The sequence below is a fragment of the Symphalangus syndactylus genome, chromosome 19 (assembly GCF_028878055.3).
Source record: "Symphalangus syndactylus isolate Jambi chromosome 19, NHGRI_mSymSyn1-v2.1_pri, whole genome shotgun sequence".
Taxonomy (NCBI): domain Eukaryota; kingdom Metazoa; phylum Chordata; class Mammalia; order Primates; family Hylobatidae; genus Symphalangus; species Symphalangus syndactylus.
Genome location: NC_072434.2, coordinates 37,393,446 through 37,412,311, shown reverse-complemented (window position 1 = coordinate 37,412,311; position 18,866 = coordinate 37,393,446). Strand labels below are relative to the sequence as shown.

The following is an 18,866-nucleotide window of genomic DNA, read 5'->3' as shown; positions in this document are numbered from 1 at the left end:
GTGCAGTGGCTGTTCACAGTCACAGTCATGACCCACTAGATCCTTGAACTCCTAGGCTCAAGCAATCTTCCTACCTCAGCCTCCCAGGTAGCTGGGACTATAGGCACGCACCATCGTGCCTGGCTGATTCACAGATTTTTAAAATCATTTCTCTTAAAAGAATTGCTTTTCCTACATCAGTTACTACATTGGAGATATTCGTCTAATATAAAAAATAGTGGTAGGACTGTCTAAATCTTTTAAGGAGTTTGACTATTTTTATACTTCTCCTTTGTCTTTTCTTGAATTTCTTAATTAAAAACAAGCCATTTCTAATATCTGGCTTTTATTCTAAGTATTACAGCTAAAAAGTAACGATACCCATTTCACAATTCGTTTTATAGTCACAACTCTAATGTTTGCTGACAATGGCATCTTTTAGCTATTTTTTTACCCTGGAAATTAAAATTGTTCATTTAAGCATGGAGATGATATTTAACAGTGTAATTTAAAATGTCTCAATATGGGTAAGTGAAAATGTCTTCATAGCCAAAATTAATTAATATGGTGAAACAAGATCAGGCCAGACCATCATGAGACTGTGCTTCAGTTTTTCTATATTAGTAAAGTAACTGCCTACTTTGTAAATTATCTACTATAACCTGGAATTATGTCACCTTTATACTTCCAGCTGTGTTCTTGGATAAATGTCTAAATGTATGTGGATGGTTGCTTTTACAACTAGAGATAAATCTAGATACTTAAAAAAATTTATTAAAAGCTTAATATAAATTATTTTATATTCATATTTAACAGGTTCAAAGTCAGTTTTTCAGCTGATTTTTCTCAATTGTTGTAGAAAATGGATCATTCCCTTCATCCTCTGACCAAATATCTGCAGTGTGTTGACATTTGGTGGCCCGTGTTCTGATACATTATAGGTCCCAGAATGTGTGGCTATGGTAACAATATCAACAGCCCTTAGGAGAAGGCAGAACATGTAAAGAAGAAAGAAGTGGACTGGTTGATAGTTTAAATGAATATTTATAATATTTTTAGAAGATTCTTTTAATAAAAATTATGGTAAATTATATACCAATTTCATATAATCATTAAATATAATATCAAATATTATATAAATAATACTAAATATATAAATATATACTAATTTTAAGCAAAATATCCATGTTCATTTAAATATTTGAAAACTATATATATGTGTGTGTGTGTATATAAATGTATAATTTTTCTTTTTTTAAATAGAGACAGGGTCTCACTATGTTGCTCAGGCTACTCTCAAACTCCTGGGTTCAAATAATCTTCCCACCTTGACCTTCCAAAGTGCTGGGATTATAGGCATGAGCTGTTGCACCTGGCCAAAAAAAAACTATATTTTTAAACTTTCATTGAATGAAACATTTTCTACACAAATATGGTAAACTTTCTATGAAAACATTGAAGAAAGTCATAGAATTTTTGCCAATAAGCAATACATTGAATCGTATAGAAGACTTTTATGATATGAATCTTTAAATTAGTAGCAATTAAATCAGGGGGTATCAATTCTTCCCCACCAAAAAATGCATGCCAGCTAGCAACACTTAGAAATATTTTTTAAGTAAATTGAATAGAAATTAGCCTTACTGTTTCCTTTTACTAATTCTAATTTTCTGAAAATTTAGTCAGTATGTTATTTGTTATCTGATCAAAATAATTTTTCTCTGCAAGTTTTCAGATTCTTCCCTGCGTATAAATAGGAATATTGTCTAAATCAATAGTAAGTTTCAAGATTCCTTCACTGTGTCTTCCATATGTGTGCCATAGCTAGTTTTTATATGATGAAAGATTTTTATATTTATGCTATTATAAATTATATCTCTGAATTATAGATATTTATTAACTTAAACCTATTAGTTTAAACATGTAGACCTCAATAATCTGAAAAATATATTTCTTTAGAAAATGTCTGTAAATCAGACTTTTTCCTAAACCAGATAGAAATGTCTGTAGTTTATAATCTTATTTGTGTTTTTCTGTCCATTTGATCTCTACTGTGTCTAGGCCCATCTCACCTCTGCTGGTTCTACTAACAGATTAAGATGTAACAGTGGGATTCATATTTTTGCACACAGTTCCATGTTAGCATTATAGTCGTTGCACTTCTTATTGTTGCTGTTTAATCCTTTTTATGCAATAACTAGAAATTTGAACTTTCCTCTCAGAATATGGGTTACTCTAATTTTGCTGTCATCACTCATTTTATTTAATATATATTTTTAATAACTATATCTTGGTTCCTTTCAGGTAAATAAAAATGTCAAATTTACTGCCCAGGAACTTTATGATTGTGTTTCTCAGACTGAGTATAGGTAAGTCATATCTATATATAAACCATTGTAACAAGCTTTTCCACATACAGCAGCACTTGGTGGTGGTGGTGGTGATGTGTTTTTTCATTGTCTTTTCACTACACTATTTTTTTTTAACCTTACTAATATGAAATATTTCCTACATACAAAAAGGTCATGTGTGTTTATCAGCTATAAGGTTTAAAGTGGTTCTCCAATTTTTTGGCCTCAAGACTTTGTTACATTTTTTAAAATTATCGAAGATCCCAAAGAGCATTTCTTTATATGGGTCATTATCTAGCTATATTTGTTGTATTAAAACTTAGAACTGAGAATTTTAAAATGTTTATTAATTCATTTAAAAATAACAACTACATGTTAAGATAAATAACATATTATGAAAATATTAGAAGTGACATTGCTGTACATTTTTGCAAATCTTTTAATGACTGGCTTAATAGAAGGCAGCGGGATTCTTACAACTGCTTTTGCATTCAATCTGTTTTGATAAGCATGGCTGGATTGCGGGAAAACTACTGTTCACTTTTGCAAGAGCAAGAGTACAAAAGATAAATCACATCTTAGTCTTTATTTATTTATTTGTTTTTTTATTTTTTCTTTGACACAGAGTTTTGCTCTTGTCGCAAATGGTGCGACAATGTGCAATGGAGCGATCTTGGCTCACTGCAACCTCTGCCTCCCAGGTTCAAGCGATTCTCCTGCCTCACCTTCCCAAGTAGCTGGGATTATAGGCACCCACCACCATGCCCGGCTAATTTTTTGTATTTTTGGTAGAGACGGGGTTTCACCATGTTGGCCAGGCTGGTCTTGAACTCCTGACCTCAGGTGATTGGCCTGCCTCAGCCTCCCAATGTGCTGGGATTACAGGCTTGAGCCACCGCTCCCGGCCACATCTTAGTCTTATTATGGAAATAGCTTTGACTTCTTTGACCTCGCATACCCTCTGAGAGAGTCTTAGATTCCCTGTGGTCCCCAGACCGTGTTTTGAAGAACAACTAATATAAAAAATACCCATCTGCCTACCATTCAACTAACAAACTTGAATTTTACCCATTTCTAGCTGTAACCTACCTTTTATTGTCTCTCAAGGGACTGTATCTTTATAGTTCTCATCTTTTTTTTTATGGTTTTACTATTATTTATAACAAAAATATGTTGATTTATCTTGCTGATTTTTGAACTTAAATGTATCACACTATATACTTTTTTTTCCAAAATAATTTGTTTTATAGCATTCATACATAACAAAAAGGGCAAGTATTATAAATCCAATTCTTTTTTTTTAATCTTTTTTTTTTTTTTTTTTGAGACAGGGTCTCACTATGTTGCCCAGGGTGGTCTCGAACTCCTGGACTCAAGCAATCTTCCTGCCTTGGCTTCCCAAAGTACAGGGATTGATTACAGGCATGAGCCACCACACCCAGCCGCAAATCCAATTCTTATATATACACAGGGTATAGTTGTGAAGCCTTTGCTGTGGGCTAAATATGCACCCTCCAAACTTATACATTGAAATCTAATCCCCAATGTGATAGTATCAGAAGATGGGGCCTTTGGGAATTGGATTAGTGCCTTTATAAAAGAGACGTGAGCATTAGCTAATTCCTTCCCTTCTGCCATGTGAGAACACATAGAAGGCACCATCTGTGAGGAAGAGGACCCTCACCAGACACCAAATCTGCTGGTGCTTTGATCTTGAACTTCCCAGCCTCCAGATCTGTGAGAAATTTTCTTGTTTATAAGCTGCCCAATCTAAGATACTTAGTTATGGCAGCCTGGACAGTCTAAGATATCCCTTTAATTCTAGGCCCAGGCAAATTCATGAGGAGCTAAAACTGTTTAACTCCTTCACTGTTGCCTTCCAGTACCCTCCACCACTACATATTCCATTTTAGCTTAACATCAGGATTGATCCATGTTGACACATGGGGCAGTAATTGGTTTTCATTGAGTTCTGTTGTAACACGACATGTGCATTTGTAAATGTTGCCACTGCATTGTATACTCATGCAATAAAAACCACAAGGCTTATGGGAAAAATGGGATTAGGAGCATAACACTTAACCTCATTTGGGACACATTTTTAAAAAGATAGGAACTTAATAATAAGTATCACTAAACCACAGTTCATTTGCTATTTATAACTTAACATATGTACCTGTGTGGCTACAAAATATTATGAGCAGGCCTAGCGACAAAGTTAACTAGCAAAATGCTTCTACTGTTAAAGCTCCAGACTGATAAATTTGTTTGAGGATATCAGATGTAGGATTGATAGTCAGTCATACACAAATGTTTCAACACAACTATGAAAGTTCACCAACTCATTAGATCAAAATAAGTTTTTCAAGAAAATTTGAAGCCAGTTGGCATACACAAATCTGTTACAATTGGGGGAGAAAATGTTTTCTTGCCCTAATCTTCAGATTATCAGTGAATCGGTTGTACTCATATAGATTTTTACAGATAATCCATATTTAAATATTGTGTGAGATGTGTCAAAAATATAACATCTTCCAACCTTAGCCATATTTTTTAGTGTAAAAAGCTTATTGCAGATACATGGAGGCCACAATCTCTTGAAGCATGATCCTAGTAGACGTCTAGAATTGTTTTGATTTTAGCTTACTTTTGGAGCAGTTGGCAGAGTTTTTATTGGGGGAAGTTCAGGAGTCAGGTCAAATGTTCATAGTTAAAGTAGTTGTACTATTTTTTTTCTTTGTTTTCTTTCCATTTACTATGTCAGGGATTTAAACTATGAAGTTAATCAGTAAACCCTCTTATACCCAGAAGGATGATTTTAAAGAGAAATCAAATATATTTAGTATCTTGAAGGCATTGAAAAATGGTAATTGCTGCTCAGCAAGCTTTCAGTTAATAGCATTTAGATCTTTTGGGTTTTTTATGAAATTATTTGCCAATATTTAGAGTACACAGTATCTTCCATATTTGCCTCTGATGTGCTCCACAACTTAAAATTTTCGAATAAGCTGCCAAAAGAGAGGGTTTTTTGGTTTCACTGGTTCATACTAGATATGAGGCCAGTTGTGGCAGATGAAAGGTGACACCATTTCCGTGTGACTCAGAGGTGAAAACAGAAGAATGATTTAACTTGCATATAGATGACTCCCTTTGGGAATGTGAAGGACAGTTACTTAATGTTTAAGACAATTATTTAAATTGTCTGAATTTGATAATCTTTGTTTGTTTTTTTTAAAGCATTAGTTGTAAACAAGGAAACTGTTGATGTGCCACACCATATTTATTGCAATAAGGAGATGTGAAATAATGAGAAATGTATCTATGCCCTGATATGGTTAGGTTTTGTGTCCCCACCCAAATCTTATCTTGAATTGTAATCCCTATAATCCCTACAATCCCTACGTTTCCAGGGAGAGAACAGGCGAAAGTAATTGAATCATGAGAGCAGTTTTCCCCCATGCCGTTCTCATGATAGTGAGTTCTCATGAAATCTGATGGTTTTATAAGAGGCTCTTCCCACTTCACTCAGCACTTCTCACTCCTGCTGCCTTGCAAAGAAGGTGCCTTGCTTCCCCTTCCTCCATGATTGTAAGTTTCCTGAGGCCTCCCCAGCCATGCTGAATTGTGAGTCAGCTAAACCTCTTTCCTTTATAAATTACCCAGTTTTGGGCAGTTCTTTGTAGCAGTATGAAAACGGACTAATGACAGTCGCTGACTCTGGTTCCTGAGACAGAGGTCCTAAAACCCTTATAGATAGGACTTCTGGGAGAATCTTTTGTTCTAATCTTTGGTCTTTAACCTGGGTTCCTGACACAGAGCTCCTAAATCTCTTGGAATTTCCTAGGTGATAGGAGCATCGTTTGCTTTAACAGGGCAACTCTTGGTGGGCTCCTGGATGGGGGCTGGTCACCAGAAGGACCAAGCCATGATTAGAAGCTTAACACATTCAGCTCTACCCCCTATCCTCTCAGAAGGGGAGAGGGGCTCCAGGTTAATTATCCAGCATGCCTACAGTATGAAGCCTCCTCCATAAAAATCCCTGAACTGGCAGCAGCTGCCAAACTGGAATAGGAGAAACTGGGCCTGGAGGAGCTGCGAGAGTCCTTGCCACTGTTGGTGTTGGCGAGTGGCAGGGAGCCAGGCCTTGAGGGATAGGGTGTGTTGTGATGCCAGAGCTCGTGGAAGCAAATGGATAGAGGGACTGATCTTGTACCTAATACTGCAGTTTCAACTGCTGGGAGTTGAGGATATAATAGTCAGCTCCAGCTTCAGATTGTGTGAGAAAAATTAAGAGAAGTCAACATAACATTTCTGGTATTCTTCATTCTTTACCTGTAAAACCAGGAGTTGAATTTTCTCCCACCTTAAAAGACTCCTGGGGTCTGTTTCTGGTAATTTACAAAATTGCTGAACGGAGTGCGTGAATTCCACCCATTCTCTGCCTTTTAACACTTTTGAGTTCTGACCCTTTTGAACTGTGTTGAGAAAACCACACCATATTTTGGATCTATGTGTAGTTCTGGCATTCTTAGGGCTTGGGATGCAGCTTTATATTTTGTTTACCTTCAAAGACACAATTAAATGGTTTGGTTAAAAAAAAATCCCTGAACTGCCAGGTTCAGAGAGCCTCCAGGTTGCTGGACCCATGTAGCTGCTTGGGCGGTGGCACACACAGAAAAGGCATGGAAGCTCCAGTGCTTTCCAACATATACTTGGTAATATCAAGTATTTTATAAAAAATGAGTAAAACATAAATATTTCCCTGAGTTCTGTGAGTTGTCCTAGCAAACTAAACCTGAGGAGGGAGTTGTTGTGGGAACCCTCCTGATTTATAAGCCAGTTGCTCAGAAGTATAGGTGACAAACTGTTACTTGTAGTTGTTGTCTGAAGTGGGGGGCAGTCTTGTTTGATGAGCCCGCAACCTGTGGGAGTTGACTCTGACTCCAGATAGTGTCAGAATTGAATTGAATTATAGTACACCGAGTTGGTGTTCACTGGAGAATTGCTTGCTGTGTGGAGAAAACCCCACACATATCTGGGGTCACAATTGTTGAGTGGAGTATATGAGAGTATAGTAGGAAACCCCACAACCTCCAGGTCGACCAACTACCTATAAATTGCGGGTTCCCATGACTCCTTCTTCAGGTTCAGTTAATTTGCTAGAGTGGCTCTTAGAACTCAGGGAAACATTTTACTTACATTTACCCATTTATTATGAAGGATAAATTAAGGGATACAAATGAACAGGTAGATGAAGAGGAGATACATAGAGTGAGGTTCAGGAAAGTCCCAAACATGGGAGCCTCTGTCCCCATGGAGTTGGGTGTGCCACCCTTCTGGCATATGGATATAATTAAGTAGCTCAAGAACAGAAAACAGTTTTATGGGTTCTAATAAAGCAAGGAATTAAGGTTTTATATTAAAGTAGCTTTGATGAAAAGTGAATTCCATAAGACACAGAAGAACCTTGGTGCTTCTATCTGCAATTCAGTTGGTGTTTTCTCTTCTCCAGTTTTTAGACTCTTTGAAGTAGCTTTTGCTCTTGCCAGTAGAGTGTCTGATCACTGCTCACCCTGAGCAGATGAGGAGTTTGCTCCAAATCCAGGATGGTAAATTAAGGAGATTATCAAACATTACCAAACAAATCTCTTGTGTGGTATCTTCTATCTTTATAAGAAATTAGTTAGGTACAGCATTTAATTCACTTTTTTTTTCTGTCTTGTAAGTTCTTGATAAAGTGTTTTGACATGTTTGTTAGGCAATTATGTAAGGTTTTTGTTTGTTTTTTCCTTTATGAGGTAATAAACTAGTTTGCGACATCAGTCTCAAAGTACCTGACTGTATGAGACGGATACCAAACCAAACTGTTTTTCTTTCTCTGAAACTCATCACAACACACTTCTGACACCAGGCAATCAGATGCACCCCATCTCCGACGTATACATGTGACCTTTGTATCTCTCTTTTTTCACTTAGCATAATGTTTTTGAGGTTTATCCACATTTTAGCATATATCAATACTTCATTCCTTTTCGTGGCTGAATAAGATTCCATCACACACACACACATATATACACACCACATTTTGTTTATTCATTCATCTCTTGATGGACATTTGGGTTCTTTCCGCTTTTTGACTATTATAAATAGTATTGCTCTTTGTGTATAAATATTTGAATTCTTATAATTATTTTCCATTTTGGGGGTCATATACCTAGGAGTAGAATTCCTGGGTGAGATTCTAATTATCAGAAGCTACGCTATTTTACATTTCCACTAACAATATACAACAGTTCCAATTTCTCTTCATCTTGGACAACACTTGTTATTTTCCCTTTTTTTAGTTTTGGTTGGTTATTGCCATCCTGATGAGTATGAAATTGTATCTCATGGTGATTTCAATTTGTATTTCTCTAATATTAATTAGGGAAGAGGTTGAACTTCTTTTCTTGTGCTATTTGGCCATTTGTGTATCTTCTTTGGAGAAATGTGCATTCAAGTGCTTTGCTCATTTTTAGTGGGTTGGTTTTCTTTCTGTTACTAGAATTCTTTATGAGGAATTTGGCCTCAGGCCAAAATCTTATGTGATGTTTGAGCCCACTGTAGACAATTATAAAGCTTTATCTGACAAACTCAATGGGGGAAGCTGCTTTCTTCATACCTAAAGAAATGACCTAAAAGGAAGAGTTGAGGCACAAAATATAATTTAAAGAGTTTACTTGAGCCAGAGTGAAGACAGCTGCCCCTGGTGTGTGTTAAAGTTGCCTTGGGGAGTGTACCCTCAGCCCTTGTTACAAGCAGATTTTTAAAGGCAGAGAGAACAAGGAGTGGGCTGATACAAAGTTATTTGACAGGAATTCTCAATAGTTGACAGAGATATCATTGTTCAGTGATTGGCTATACATTGTTGAATTAGAGGGTATGAGTTAGGGTGTCCAGCATATGGCAGTTACAGCTTCTTCTTGTCAGTTAGCCTGGAGCCCACATAGCAAGTGGCTTCAAGAGATAATTATTTAGCTCAAGGGGGAGTGATGTGACTGCTGTTTCATTCCAGTGCCTCGCTGCACCTGATAGTTTAAACAGGCTTGCATTCCTCAGATAAGTGTCTTTTTTTTTTTCCATGGCAGTGTATGATGTTTTCTGGAGGTACTTACTGGCAGTGACTGAGACTCCCTGCAGCCACGCTCACACACAGCTGCATTCCTAGCTCAGGTGACTCTGTTTGGAGGCCTTCTTATGAGGAGATGGGGAAGTTGGCTGAGGCACTTCCCAGGTACCTCCACTGAGGCTTCCTTTTGGAGGCTTTGACTAAGGTGTTTCTCTCTTATCTGACTCAGTATTTTTCTGCTTCTAGCCCTTCCTCCTCTTCCTTCCTGCAGGCCCCTGGGTTCATGAAGATGCAGAGAGGCAGCAGCCTTCTTTAGGGCTTCTCAGCAATGAGACAGTGTGCCCCACCCCGACAACCCGGCAGTGCATATTTATCTGACCCTTTCCTAGGGAAGTAATGAAACACTGGAGAACTAGCACCTCTCATTTTGCCCCTTGCTTATACTGTGGCAAAAAGTGAATAAAGACTTGATGGTTACTTTTAATTTGCCTTGTCCTTATTAACCACATCAACACCTGGTGGTTCAACATGTTATATATTCTGGATATTAGACCCTTATCAGATATATAATTTGCACATATTTTCTCTCACTCTGTAAGTTGTCTTCACTTTTTGGTAGTATCCTTTGGTGCACAAAAGTTTTTAATTTTGATTATTTATGTATTTTTTTCTTGCATTGCCCATGCTTTTAAGACTATCTAAGAATCCATTGCCAAACCTAAGGTTATGAAGATTTATCCTGGCGTTTTCTTCTAACATTTTTATAGTTTTAGCTCTTACAGTTAGGCCATTGATCCATTTTGAGTTAATTTTTGTATATGATGTAAGGTAAGGGGTCCAGCTTCATTCATGCATTCATCCATCCATATACATGTATGTGGATATCAAGTTTTCCTAATAGCATTATTGTTGAAGAGACCATTCTTTCTCCATTGAATGGTCTTAGCATCCTTGATGAAAATCAGTTGACCATATATGTGAGGGCTTATTTCACAACTTTTAGTTCTGATCCATTGGATGTCTGTCTATCTGCTCATAGCAAACTATTTTGGTAATAGTTGCTTTGTAGTGAGTTTTGAAATTGACAAGTGTAAGTCCTCTAACATTTTCCTTTTTCAAGATTTTGTTATTTGGGATGCCTTGCAATTCTATCTGAATTTTAGGATCAGCTTTTCTGTTTCTACAAAAAAGGTTGTTGGGATTTTGATAGAAATTGCATTGACAATGTAGATCAGTTTGGGGAGTATTACCATCTTACTAAATATTACAGTCCATTAACATAGGATGCCTTTTCTCTTAATTTAGATATTCTTTAATTTCTTTCATCAGTGGTTTTTTTGTTTTTGAGACAGAGTCTCACTCAGTCGCCCAGACTGGAGTGCAGCGGCGCGATCTTGGCTCACTGCAACCTCTGCCTCCTGGGTTCAAGCAATTTTCCTGCCTTAGCCTCCTGAGTAGCTGGGATTACAGGTGCACGCCACCAGGCCCAGCTAATTTTTGTATGTTTTTAGTAGAGATGGGGTTTCACCATGTTGGCCAGGCTGGTCTCGAACTCCTGACCTTGTGATCTGCCCGCCTCAGCCTCCCAAAGTGCTGGGATTACAGGCATGAGCCACCGCATATGGACAGTATACAAGTCTTATACCTCTTTGATTAAATTGATTCCCGAGTATTTTATTACTTTTGATGCTATCATAAGTGGAATTGTTTTATTTCCATTTCTGCTTGTTCATTGCTAATGTGTAGAAATACAATTGATTTTTTGTGTTGATCTTTTACATTGCAACTTTGCTGAATTAGTTTATTAGATCTAACAGTTATTTTGTGACTTCTTTAGGATCTACAAATAGAAATTATTCTGTTTCTTTGTTTCCAGTTTGAATCTCTTTTATTTCTTATTCATGCCTAATTGCTCTGGCTAGAACTTCTAGTACAATGTTGGATAGTACAAAGTTGTACAAAGTTGTACAAAATGGTACAAAGTTGAATAGTGAAAGAAGCCTTCCTTATCATGTTCTTGATCTGAGGAGGAAAGCATTCATTCTTTTACTGTTGATGTTAGCTATTATATATTGCTTTTATATTTATATTTTATATATTACATTGTATTCCATTTTTCTTTTATTTGACGTACACATTGCAAATGTAGAAATTTGCAATAGAAAATTCAGAAAAATAAAAAATTCAGCGGGTTGTAAAACACATACCCATTATAGACCTCATTCTTGGATTTTGGAAAAATTGCATCCAACGTTGGAATTAGATCACGTAAATTCACTAGTACCATGCCATTTTGACCAGATTGGTTATGGGAAAGGAATCACAAAACTGTGTGGAATTATTTTTAAATTGATAAAATTTCCAGTTATTTTGACCTGAGATTTGGTCAAAGCAAATTTGATACCATTAATAGGAAAATCTAGAGAAATAGTGGCTGTTATTTTGCAGAATCTCATGAATCGCAGAACTAGAAGCAACCTCCAGTTTTGAGCTCTCTTCTCGAAAGAATCAGGAATTGGAATAATTTCTCTTGGAAAAAAAGAAATAGGGACATAAAATATTTGTACTATCAGAGGAAGAAGGGAAAGAGAGTTTTTGTTTTAATTTAGGCAGACTCAGGTCAGATTGATGGTTTTTATAGGCCCAATATAAAGGAAGAACTATCTAGCAGTGAACTGCCTCTTACAATAGTGAGTGTCCCATCACCAGGAGGGAAAAGCTGAGGTCAGATGACTCACTGGAGATGCTGCAGAAGACAAGCAGAGGTGTTAAGGTGCCCCTGCAGCCAATATTCTGTCATTCTACAGATTAATCACCAGGAAAAGGAACTTAAGAATGCCTATCATCATGATCTAATAAAAAGTATAGGCCAAGCAGACACTATGAAAAACACAATACTTTTCTCAGCCAGTGATGACAGAACTTGCTACAGGAAGCAAAATCTGTAGGTGATAATCCATTGTCAGAATACTAACTCACGTGAATTAAGAAACAAATGCCACTAGGAGGAAAAGAGAAGATAGAGCTCACCTCTTAATTACAAGGGGTGAGAGGAAGAAAAAGATAAGATACAGAAATAGATTCAAAAGTCTAGTTACTGAAGGATATTTTTTTCACATGTGGAATAAATAAGGACAGGAATAAAGGCCTACCCTTTTAGTTTGTTTTGTTTTTAAGTTTATAAGAAAACATATCTCTGCTGTTTTGAATCTCTTGTGTTTCAAAATCATTTTTTTGAGTAGTTATGAAGAATTGGCAGCACCATAGCACTATTTTTAAACTTTAAATGTAGAAAATGAGATTAGGGTTACACAAAGCCAAAAGTCAGATTTAAATTTTTTATTATTTTTAGGGAGCAGGTCATACTGTATTGCTTTGGCTGCTCCCAAACTCCTGGCCTTCATGATCTTCCTGGCTCAGCCTTCTGAGTTGCTAGGATTACAGATGTGAGCCTCCCAAAAGTCAGGCTTTAATCAGTCTCAGAGAAACCACACATTGTCAAGAAGTGAGATTATTCCAAATATGGTACATTTACTTTATTATTACTTACTTCGGTGTTGTCACTACTCCTTGTCCTGTCCCGAGTTCTGATTGTCCCCTCCATCAAGCGATCTGTTATGTGGGAGGGGCAGTGGGAGAGGTAGCTAGTGGTTCTCTCCAACACCATGAATACGGCAGAACTATCTCAGAAGCCAAGGAAGTAATGACAGTGTAACTGTTATAATAAAAATGACTGCCAGTTTTGAATACTTAACATGCCAGATGCTATACTAGATGTTGGGTGCTCTTTGTGAACTTACATAGACCATCTCCCAGTAGATTGAAAGAGTTATTTATGGGATTGAATTCTTTGACACTTTGAATTCTAGATGCTAGATATAATGGATTGGTGTCCTGCAATTTGGGATTCTACAATTTGTAGGCTCATGTTAGCTTTTGAGAGCCTGTCTGGCTTTGCCTGAAGTAAAATTGTGAAGTAGATATGGCACATATTAAGCACTCCCTGCTTCCCCATCCTTGGTTTAAGGTCACTAACTTTCCTTTGGTAACTGCTAGGTAACTTGTTTCAGCAATATTTCTAAGAATTGAAACTCTGTCAACTTCCTTACCCCTCTCAAGTATCTGTTCCTTTCAGGAGGTACATCCTCTTAATATCCTCCAGTCCGCCTCTTCTTTACTCTCAAGCCAAATAAGAGAAAAATAAAAATTATTAATATAATGGACTAACACTGGGATTTAAAATACATTTTTTGATATTTGAGGTAAAATACCATCAATTATGATTAGCACAAACAAATAACATAGGAAGATAAAAGCACTTAGTTGCACAAATTCTTACATAGCCAACATGAAGACAACCTCGGTGTGATTCCTAGAATTCAGGAATAAGGGTGCCTAAGCATAGCCTTTTATATAATGGGCTTGGTTGAACAATCTAGTTCTACCTTACCCTCTGAAGGACCTCTCTTAGTAGGAAATGGGCTTATGTTAAGATGTTTTAATCCAAGGGGTAAGCCACACAGTTGGAACAGAATTTTTAATATATCCAAAGGAAATGAAATCAGTATGTCAAAAAGATATCTGCCTCCAGTGTTCATTGTAGCAGTATTCACAATAGCCAAGATATAGAATTAACCTAAATGTCCATCAGTGAACGAATGGATAAAGAGAATGTGGGATATATACACAGTGGAATACTATTCACTCTTAAAAAAAGAAGAAAATCCTGTTGTCTGAAACAACATGGATGAACCTAAAAGACATAAATAAACCAGGCACAGAAAGACACATACCCACCTCACTGATATGTGGAATCTAAAAAAGTATGAGTAGAGAATAAAATAGTGGTTACCATGGTCTAGGAGGATGGGGGGCTTTGAGGAGATGGTGGTGAAAGGACACAAAATTTCAGATAGGAGAAATAAGTTCAGAGATCTATTGTACAACATGGCAACTTTAGTTAATGACAATGTATTTTGAAAATCATTAAGAAAGTAGACTTTGGCTAGATGCACTGGCTCATGCCTGCAATCCCAACACTTTTGGAGGCTAACGTGGGAGAATTGCTTGAGCCCAGGAATGAGACCAGCCAGGGCAACATAGTGAGACCCTGTCTCTACCATAAAAAAAAGCAAAACAAAATTAGTCAGGTGTGGTGGTGTGTACCAGTGGTCCCAGCTACTTGGGAGGCTAAGGTTAGAGGGTCACTTGAGCCCAGGAGGTTGAGGCTACGGTGAGCTGTGATTGCACCACCGTACTCCAGCCTAGACAACAGGAGGGAGACCCTGTCTTTTAAAAATAATAACTAAGGCTGGGCGTGGTGGCTCACACATGTAATCCTAGCACTTTGGGAGGCCGTGGTAGGAGGATCACGTGAGCCCAGGAGTTCGAGGCCAGCCTGGGCAAGATGTTGAGACTCTTATCTCTAAAAAAAGTTTTTTTTATGATAGTAATTTTAAAAATGGAGGTTTTACATGTCCTCGCCACAAAAATAAGTGTGTGGAATAATGCGTATGTTATTTAGCTTGATTGGGCCATTCCACAATATATACCTAGTTCAGAATATCATGTTATACATAATATATATATATATATATATATATATATATATAGTTTTTATTTGTCAATTAAAATGTAAAATAAAATGAAAAAGAATTTTTATTTCTCTGACTAGCTGTCTTGCAGTGATTTAACATTTCTTTTTCTCCTAGGGAAAAGTTAACCATTGGATGCCGCCAGCTGGTTGAGATGGAATATACCATGCAGCAGTGCAATGCATCTGTTTATATGGAGGCCAAAAACAGGGGATGGTGTGCAGACATGCTCAACTATAGGATATAAATACTGATTTGTAACTTTAAAGGAATTGCATTTGTCCTTAAGAATAACAGAGTAGTTTTCAATCTAGTCACTCTTTTGGGCCAAACCCAAGAGAATTTTAAGAAATGTTTCATAGGTATAAAAAGGTGATCACCTATTACTGACAATGTCATTGTAGCTCTAAAATGTCTAATGTGTCCACTGTGGAATAAACTGCATAGACTCAACTCTTCTGGAGTTCACAATGTCTCCCTACCTCTATTCTTGATAGTGAGCCAGTATCTCTAAGGAAAGGAGAGCCGTATTTTTAGTCATCCTAGGGCAGGAGCCACTGTGGCATCTGAGGAAGACCCAGGGTACAGTATTAGCATTTCTGTCAACCCTAGGTATGGGCATGTGACCAGAGACACTGCCAAACCCTAAGAAATCATTAGGACATGATCATGCTCACCATATTTCACAAATCTTAACATGGGCTCTTTTTTATGATCAAACTATCATCCATGTTGACCTGATGAAAAGAACACCCTCCTTCACCTCCCTCAAGGTAATGAAAGTAGAAATTTGACTTAAGCTCCTACTTCCTTATACAGCTTTTCCTTCTGTGGGCTTGTCACTTTTCAGTGCATTTCTAGTGGGGAAGAGCAGGGCGACCCCTCTGCTGAGTTTCTCCTTAAATGTGAAGCATAAGAGATTTATATAATAGAATTTGGTGGCAGTGACTGATGTTTGTCTTTAGCTAAAACCAGCTGTTTAGTTGACTTTTTAGTTATAGGATAAGTTGGAAATCCTTGTTTACTGGAATATATTATGCTTTTGTTAACACATTAGATTAAATCGAATTTGGTATTCTATTATAAATGTTTATTTTTTAAAGCAATAAATAACTTATTTTTGGTAAGATTTGGCTTCTTACTTCCAAATTGTTTCTGATATGTACATAAGGTATGATTATAAAAGTGACTGTCTGCAATAAAAGAGAACTTGTTCAGGATATTCACTAGTTGGTGTAGGACCTGTTAAGCTTTGGGTTTGCCAGATTAGGAAACCACACCACCAGCTGCACAGATGGGGCTCAAAGTGCTGTCAGAGATATGAGCTTCTGGGCAAATGGAGAAGCTTTAAGAGGGCATCTCTGCTCTCTGCCTCTTTCCTTTTCTTTCCTGAGAAGCCAAATATACATTCATCTGTTGCTTGCTGACCCCCATGAAAAGAAGTTTCTTCAGACCCTTATCCCTCAACTTCTAGTTGTTATTGTTGGGTTTTTGTTTTTCCTTGTTCTGGTAACTCCTTTTTTTTTTTTTTTGTTATCACTTTAATATAGGTTAATCCTTTCCATAAAATTTCTTTTCAGTCTTATCACATATTTACCCTTATGCCTACCTCAGTCTTATATAAAAAACTTTTTCAATATTATTGATATGTGAAGATGTCCTTTTTTAACTTTCTAGTCTTTTTTATTCAAAAACATTGTTTTAAAATTTTTGTTTTAGCTTTTATTTCTTCCATTTGAAATCATTTGAAATGTCAGGTCTTGCTTTTTTTTCTTTTTGTTTTTTTGTTTTTCCCTCTCCCTTCTTTGTTGCTTTTTTTTTTATGATCTTAAACTTTATTACTTTTCTATTTGTTGTCCTAATCATGTAATGCAGGGGTTGAGAGTTCCTTTACATTAGTGTTTTGCAACTTACTTTTTTTTTTTTTTTGAGGCAGAGTCTCACTCTGTCACCCAGGCTGGAGCATAGTGGCTCGATCTCGGCTCACTGCAACCTCTGCCTCTCGGGTTCAAGCAGTTCTCATACCTCAGCTTCCCAAGTAGCTGGGATTACAGGCATGTACCAGTACGCCTGGCTAATTTTTTTTTTTTGTATTTTTAGTAGACCCAGGATCTCACCATGTTTGCCAAGCTGGTTTTGAACTCCTGACCTCAAGTTATCCACCTGCCTTGGCCTCCCAAAGTGCTGGGATTACAGGCATGAGCCACCACACTTGGCCTTTGAAACTTACTTTTACAAAAGATAGTTCATTTCTCTCCTGGGAAGACCAGGGAACATCCTCTGGTTTGGAGGGTCTCCAGCTCTCTCCATATTCTGAGCCGAGGAAAAGCTGGCTAAAGAATTGAAGTCTGTTGTGTCCCCGCAGGGTCCTCTTGTTAAGACCTGCAATGGTCAATTGTGACTGCACAGACTAGAACTTCACAGATGGGTTAATCCCACTTTCACATTGTGGATCTTTGACTGTCACATGAAAGGCCAGGTGACACAAGACATCTGAAGCTCTGTTTCCTTGCTATTTTGAACATTATTTTAAGGGAGAACACAAGTTCTTTCATTGTCAGTCCAGGTTTATTTAGATGGTGTCTTGGTCAGCTTTCAGAGCCTAGGTCACATTGTTCATATTCTTGACTTTTTGCTCTCTTAGCTAGCATGACAAGTTGGGATGAATTTCCCTTTTTCCTCAAAGGCTGGTGACTGCGTCCAGTCTCTAAGGATGTGATGCTACCCATGGCCCTTTTCTGACTTCGAGATTGGACAGGCCAGTCACACTCCTATTTATTGGGTATCTTGCTAATAAAACCCACTCCAGTGAACAGAACTGAGCTCCATGAAGGCAGGAACTACACTGTGTCTAGTGTCTCATAGTTGTGGTTAGTTAATATTTTTGACAAATTGACCTGCAGGCCCATCTACTTTTAAAAAAAAGACATACTTTACCTTTGCCTACCAAAGTTTGACCTGAAAGCTTTTAAGTTTGTCTGGTCTGTCAGATGAAAAGCCACTTAGTAAAGTCAAACAGATACACCTCTCTTAGATCTTGGAATATGCCCCACAGAAATGGATTCTTCTGGAGCCAGAGTACCTCAAGATGTTGGCTTTCCTGAGGGTTTTAGTATTACATATACTTGTATTTTTAAAAATCCATCTCTGTATTCATGGAATTCTTTAGTATCTTTGGCTGTTGTTAAAAGCAAGAATTGGCCACCCTGAGGGTTTGTAGACTAGTTTTGGCCTGTGACAGGAATCCTTTTTAATTCTAGCTTTATGAACTAGATGTAGTTTGTCTCAAATTAATTCTGGATGTTGAAAACACTGAGGACAGATTCTTAAGCAGAATTACCAGTTATAAACCTGGAAGGTGTGGTGGTGGACGCCCAAATCTGAGCTACTAGCTTGGTTCAGTCTTCTTAGAGCACAAACCATTTTCAACATCTATTCTTTATTTCTAATGAGGTAAAATATGGACATGTTCTAGCCCTTCTTCTAAGCTTGACATTTTAAAGGTTTGGTACCACTTTGGTTAAGCTAGAAAAACAAAACTTTTTTTCCTTCGTAAGTGTAGAGTTCTGTGAGTTCTGTCAAACATGTAATCATGTAATCAGCAATCAAGATACTAAAGTCACACCACCTCTAAAAATTCCCTCATGTCCCTTTGTAATTAACTCCCATCCCCGTCTCAGGAGGCCATTGATGTGTCTGCCATCCCTGTAGTTTTTCCTATTCCTGAATGCTATATAAATGGAGACGACTGTTTTTTTAAGAGACAGGGTCTTGCTATGTTGCCCAAGTGCAGTGGCTGTTCAGACATTATAGCATACTACAGCCTTGAACTTC

At 37.3% G+C, this 18,866-nt stretch overlaps 1 protein-coding gene and 1 long non-coding RNA gene across 12 annotated transcripts in view; one reads left to right on the top strand and one right to left on the bottom strand.

Annotated features, from left to right (window-relative positions):
• Window positions 1-16,159, top strand: part of SWT1 (SWT1 RNA endoribonuclease homolog) — a 128,476-nt gene extending 112,317 nt beyond the window's left edge. For all 11 annotated transcript variants that reach the window (XM_055235284.2, XM_063613763.1, XM_055235282.2 and 8 more), the window contains 2 exons: window positions 2,284-2,348; window positions 15,150-16,159. In XM_055235284.2, coding sequence (XP_055091259.1) covers window positions 2,284-2,348; window positions 15,150-15,279 — 195 coding nt within the window. In that variant the 3' untranslated portion in view covers window positions 15,280-16,159. The remainder of the gene's footprint in view (window positions 1-2,283; window positions 2,349-15,149) is intronic.
• On the bottom strand, window positions 12,764-17,512 carry LOC134731979 (uncharacterized). Its single transcript, XR_010114743.1, has 3 exons — window positions 17,263-17,512; window positions 13,548-13,617; window positions 12,764-13,050 (listed from the first exon to the last, which is right to left on the bottom strand). It is a non-coding gene; the product is annotated as an uncharacterized lncRNA (long non-coding RNA).
• Window positions 17,513-18,866: the final 1,354 nt, after the last annotated feature.